The 6,035-nt window shown below is 68.7% G+C and overlaps 1 protein-coding gene across 1 annotated transcript; it reads left to right on the plus strand.

Annotated features, from left to right (window-relative positions):
* The first annotated feature begins 286 nt into the window (after positions 1-286).
* VWA1 (von Willebrand factor A domain containing 1) lies at positions 287-5,233 on the plus strand. Its single transcript, XM_039474299.2, has 3 exons — positions 287-448; positions 1,526-2,083; positions 3,589-5,233. The coding sequence occupies exons 1-3, from the start codon at positions 376-378 to the stop codon at positions 4,293-4,295; spliced, it is 1,338 nt and encodes a 445-aa protein (XP_039330233.1). The 5' UTR covers positions 287-375; the 3' UTR covers positions 4,296-5,233.
* The last annotated feature ends 802 nt before the right edge of the window (positions 5,234-6,035 follow it).

Genomic DNA, 6,035 nt, shown 5'->3' on the forward strand with positions numbered 1-6,035 from the left:
GGGGAGGGCCTAGCTTGGGACCTCCCTGCTAGGCTCCCCTGGCTGGGGGGTCGCAGGGAGTGGAGAGAGCGGGGCCCACAGCCTTGGCCAGGAAGAGGGAGACTGGAGGGTCTGTGCGTGCCCACGCGTGCGTGCCTCGGTCGAATCTCGACTGGTGGTGCGTGTCCCTGCGTGTCGGGATCCGCTCGCGCGCGCTTCTCCGGACTCCGTGCACGTGGCCCTACGCTCGCGCCGGGGGCGTGGGCGTGGCCTCGGCGTGGGCGTGGCCGCTCGGGGCGGGGCCTTCCGGGGGCGGGGCCGGCCTGGTCCGCGCCGCGACGCGCCCTGCAGCCCCGAGCGAGCGAGCTGCCGAGCGCGCCCCGTCCCTCGCGCGCGATGCTCCCCTGGACGGCGCTCGGCCTGGCCCTGAGCTTGCGGCTGGCGCTGGCGCGGAGCGGCGCGGAGCGCGGTGAGTGCGGAGGGCGCGCGGACGGGCCAGGGCGGGGGCTCCTGGTGCCCGCTCCGCGCCGCCGCTGTCCCCGCTGCGGGCGGGCGGGCGGGCAGGCGGGGAGGCTGCGGGAGCCGGGCCGGGGCGCGGGCGGAGCGTCCTGCTCACCTGCGGCGGGCGGCCCAGGTGTTCCGGGCGACACCGCCCGTGAGCGCTGGGGCGTAGGGGCCGGCCTGGCCCGCGTACCTGCGGGATCGCGGGCCTGGCCGGGAAGAGGGAGATGATGTCCGTCCAGGGGGGCTCCCCTGCCTCAGTTTCCCTACCCTTGAGAGGATCCTTAGTGAAGGGATGGTAGGGAGGTTGGAGTCGCCCTATGCACTGGGGAAAACCGCAAAGCCCAGTCTAGAATTGAGGCACGCTGGTGCCCTGGCTCCATGGGGAGGGGGTTGGGAGGGCATCAGCCCCCACACCAGGGGTGCCAGGAAGAAGGGGGAAGCCTGCAAGGGCTTGGTCATGCTTTCGGGCTGCTGGTGGGTGTATCTTGCTGTCTTGAATCCAGATGGGCTGGAGGATGGAGGCCAGGGGAGGGGGCACCATTTGTTAGGTGGGGTCTGGGCTCCAGCCTGGCCATCCCAGGGTGCTCATTGCTCAGCCTCCAATACCCTCCCCTGCTGCCCAGCATGCTTTGCCTGGATGCTGAGCAGTGGCTGAACTCCAGCCTGAGGCCGCTCCTCTGAAAGCCATGCCCAGAGGGAGCAGCGCTGCCACCCAGGCCAGTCCTGAGTCCAGGCCCGGTGTCACCACCTGCTTGCAGGGTGTGAGGAATGGGAAGGTGTGGGGGCTTGGAGCCGGGAGTCACTGTCTCACAGATCAGACACCAGCCCAGAGAGAGCCCTAAGCCCCATGGCCAGTGTGTAGAGTGAAACCCCCAAAAGCACAGGCCTCTTGCTTGGCTCAGAGTTCCTATTTCCCCCAACCTGGGACCTGTGGGTGAGGGCAAGAACTCACTTAAGGAAAGCTGAGGCCCTGGGGGACTCTGCCTTGGCATGGGTCTGTCTGGGGAGCCCACACCTGAGGCTGGGCACTCCTTTTCCCCAGGTCCCCCAGCATCAGCCCCCGGAGGAGACCTGATGTTCCTGCTGGACAGCTCTGCCAGTGTGTCTCACTATGAGTTCTCCCGGGTTCGGGAGTTTGTGGGGCAGCTGGTGGCTCCTCTGCCCCTGGACACCGGGGCCCTGCGTGCCAGCCTGGTGCATGTGGGCAGCCGGCCGTACACTGAGTTCTCCTTCGGCCAGCACAGCTCAGGCAAGGCTGCCCAGGATGCGGTGCTCGCCTCGGCCCAGCGCATGGGCGACACCCACACTGGCCTGGCACTGGCATATGCCAAGGAACAGCTGTTTGCTGAAGCAGCAGGTGCCCGGCCAGGGGTGCCCAAGGTGCTGGTGTGGGTGACCGATGGCGGCTCCAGCGACCTTGTGGGGCCCCCCATGCAGGAGCTCAAGGACCTGGGCGTCACCGTGTTCATAGTCAGCACCGGCCGAGGCAACTTCCTGGAGCTGTCGGCCGCTGCCTCGGCCCCTGCTGAGAAGCATCTCCACTTTGTGGACGTGGATGACCTGCACATCATCCTCCAAGAGCTGAGGGACTCTATTCTCGGTAAGCGGGAGGAGGCAGGGTCCAGGGGGCCCTAGCTGGGAGCCACAGGAGGAGAGGCTGGGTTGAGACTTGGGGAAAATCTCTGGTCTGCAGAGCAGCGGCCAGGGCCTCGGGGCTGTGGTGCCTCTGGGGCGCAGAGCTGAGCGAGCAGCTTCTCTGTGCATGCTCTCCACTGGGTGACCCGGGCGCCCTTCTGAGACGGGGGCAGGCTGGAGTCGCCACCTTGAGGCATAGCTCCCTGCTGACCGGTCCAGCCCCGACCTGGAGGCCCCATGAAGAAGCTCCCAGGCTGGGAACTCTGCAAATGGGGAACACGTGCTCCTGCGCATGTCCAGCGCATCCGGAGCAGGGAGAGCCAGGACGGTTAGACACTGCCCCCAGAGCACAGGGCAGCTCTCCGGGGTGGGGACAGCCACTGAGGGCTTTGAGCTGCTTTGGACTGCAGGCCCACCATGCGGACTTCCTGAGAAGCCACACCAGGGAAGGCCTGAGGCAGGAGCTGAGCAGCTCCATTGGCTTTTTTCTGGACCTCCCTGCCCCAGCGCAGCCCTGAAGGAGGCGGGCTGGAGAGGAAGAACCTGGTGCCCCCCTCGGCCGGCTGTAGCCACCGACAGGCCACTAACCCGGGTTCTCACCAAGTCTCCGCCTGTGGGTTAATCATCCACCCAGAGCCGGAAGGGGTGGGATTGTGGGCTGGAGAGAGGTGGAGGGCCCTCCCCAAGGCTTCCCCAGGGACGTCTGACCCCTAGTGGCCCCCGGGTCACCCAGTGCGGCTGGGCCTGGTGCGAACCAGGACGAAAGGGTGCCTTCAGCAGCAGGGCAGGAAAAGCCAGAGGCTGCAGTGCAGAGGCGCCAGGCAGCAGGTGGGGCTCCTGGAAAAGGGACCTGGTCTGAGGGTGGGTGATGGGAGGAAAGTGGGCCAGGCACTCAGCGCCAAAGAAGGAGGATCCCGATGACTGACCCAGCGCAGACATGGATGAGCCTCGCCACAGCAGGGTCACTCAGGGGTCATGGGGGGCTTAGCGTCCCGCGCCCGGGAGTCTCCCTCCGGAGTACCCCACCCCACACTCTCCTGGAGGCCCCGGGGCAGACAGCGCCTCCAGAACCTCAGGGCCTGCAGCTCAGGGAGCTGGGCTGAGCTCTCACCGGGCCTGGCCGCTTGGGCTGGGGCTGGTCCTCTGCTCTCAGGCACCACCGTTGACCCTGCCATCCGTGAGGACCTTTGTCCTGGGCACTGATCTGGCCACTGCACCTGTCCACAAAGGGCTGGGTTTGGGGCTGAGGGAAGCAGGGGCGCTTCTGACCGGGCCTGAGGGGCCACACCCCTTCCTCCGTCCTCCCCCGGCCAAGGCACATTCTGAGAATCTACAGCACTGGACGAGGGGCCCCACCTTTCGTAGTGGGGCCTCCGGTCTCCAGAACTTCCCCATCAGCCAGGGCCGCCCTCCAGGTGCGGAGGAGGAACTGACTGACCCCTGTCCCCTGACCCCCGGCACCACCCACAGACGCGATGCGGCCGCAGCAGCTCCATGCCACGGAGATCACGTCCAGCGGCTTCCGCCTGGCCTGGCCACCCCTGCTGACCGCAGACGCTGGCTACTACGTGCTGGAGCTGGTGCCCAGTGCCCAGCCGGGGGCCGCGAGACGCCAGCAGCTGCCAGGGAACGCCACGGACTGGACCTGGGCCGGCCTCGACCCGGACACGGACTACGATGCGGCGCTGGTGCCCGAGTCCAACGTGCACCTCCTGAGGCCCCAGCACCTGCGAGTGCGCACGCGGCCCGGTGAGGCGGGGCCGAGGGTCGGGGGTCCGGGGTCGGGGGCGGCGCCGGCCCCCACCCAGCCCGCGGCCCTCCCCGCCCCGGAGGAGGCCGGCCCGGAGCGCATCGTCATCTCCCACGCGCGGCCGCGCAGCCTCCGCGTGAGCTGGGCCCCGGCGCTGGGCGCGGCCGCCGCGCTCGGCTACCACGTGCAGTTCGGGCCGCTGGAGGGCGGCGCGGCGCAGCGCGTGGAGGTGCCCGCGGGCCGCAACTGCACCACGCTGCAGGGCCTGGCGCCGGGCACCGCCTACCTGGTGACCGTGACCGCCGCCTTCCGCTCGGGCCGCGAGAGCGCGCTGTCGGCCAAGGCCTGCACGCCCGACGGCCCGCGCCCGCGCCCACGCCCCGTGCCCCGCGCCCCCACGCTGGGCGCTGCGAGCCGTGAGCCGTGAGCCGGCGTGCCAGCCCCGCCTAGTGCGCCGGCGCCGACCTGAGGGCCCCTGTGTCCCGAACCCAGTGCGGAGGCGCCCAGCGTCGAGGTTTTGCCCGGAGACGACGGGTGCAGGCCCGGCCTTTCCCCACGCGGACTCCGCGCGACCCCGGCCCTCTCTCTCCTCGCCTGGCGCCTGCCCTGCGGGGCTCGGGCCTCGCCTGGAGGGACCCCGCAGCAGCTCCGGCCCATCCCCGCCCAGAGTCCAGCGTGGTGTGGACCCGTGAGTGGTGTTGAGAACATCAGAGATAGGACTGCCCAGGGAGGAGCCCAGTCAGACTCCCACGTGTGATGTAGGCCCGGCCCCAGGTGGCAGGGCTGGCCTGGGGGAAGGCAGCTTGGGCCCTGGGTGTTGGTAAAAGGTGGAGGAGAATCACGGCAGAAGCTGGCCCAGGTCAGGTCCCCAAAGGCTTCTGCAGAGAAGGAAGGGCAGGTAGGAGCACCGGGACGCTGAGGGTGTGGCCAGCATGCTCAGCGGGCCGGAGGGCAGTGCCTGCTGGGGACTGCGGCCCTGCCTTCATTCCCAGGACGCCCGCTGGGTCCAGCTAGCAGCCACTGGGAAGCACAGGAATGGGGCAGAGCCGGGCATTCAGGACCGTGCGGACAGGAGGCGCCGCCCCCACCCCTGCTGGAAGCCTTCCCTGGAGGGGCTGCAGAGAGGATACTGTCCAGGGAGCTGAGGTCTCACCATTCGTGGAGGGCCCAGTGGCCTCTTTTGGCTGTGAGACGTCATACTCACTGCCCTGGGGCCCGAGGGTGAATCGTCCAGGGTGGGGGTGCCTGGCTAGGTGCAGCCCCCCTGCCCCACCCCCAGGACCGCGGCATCATGCAACGCTCACCTCGCCTCTTCCCCACTAACGTCCCAGACTTTACCATCCAGTAAATCAGATGTACACCCAGCCTGCAGTCTCGTTAGGTTGCTTTAATCCTCCACAAACACGCCGGCCATGGGCAGGACAGCGGGTGAAGGTCTCCGCCTCTTGGGGTGTCTGGGGAGAGGAGGTGGAGCCGTCCCCCCCCCCCGCCCCGGGCCAGGCCTCCTTGGTCCCCCTGTGCACCTTCTATTCACAGAGCCTGGGCCCCGTCCTGTGGGGCTTGGCCTGGGGCAGGTGGCGAGAATGCAGAGGACGGGGCTGGGCCCTCTCTGCGGGACGTTGGCGCCGCAGCCCCTGCGGCCACCCACAGCCTGGGCCCAGCCCCACGAGGGCTCCCTCTGCTGGCAAAGCCGCACCCTGCACCGCGTGGCCTCCCCTGCCCCTTTCCCCACGTGGACTCCACCTGACCCCAGGAACTGCAGCATTGAGGTGGTCTCAGTCCCTCTCTCAGGCCTGGTGGGCGTTGTGCCAGGGGCCGCCTTCAGGACATCTGGCCTTGGCACCACATACTCAGAACCCGGCTCTGTGCATCCCCAAACTTTTCACACGGGGCCAGTTCGCTGTCCCTCAGACCGCTGGAGGGCCGCCACATACTGTGCTCCTCTCACTGACCACCAGTGAAAGAGGTGCCCCTTCCTGAAGTGCGGCGGGGGGCTGGATAAATGGCCTCAGGGGGCCGCATGCGGCCCGCGGGCTGTAGTTTGGGGACGCCTGCCGTAGCCCCACCAGACACCCCAGTCTGCGCTGCCCACTGGCTGGGTGTGGTCACCATTCCTGTAGGGCCAGCTGGCATCAGGCTCACCACCCAGGGTTTGCCCTCGTGTGTG

This window comes from Saimiri boliviensis, chromosome 11, assembly GCF_048565385.1.
Source record: "Saimiri boliviensis isolate mSaiBol1 chromosome 11, mSaiBol1.pri, whole genome shotgun sequence".
NCBI classification, from domain to species: domain Eukaryota; kingdom Metazoa; phylum Chordata; class Mammalia; order Primates; family Cebidae; genus Saimiri; species Saimiri boliviensis.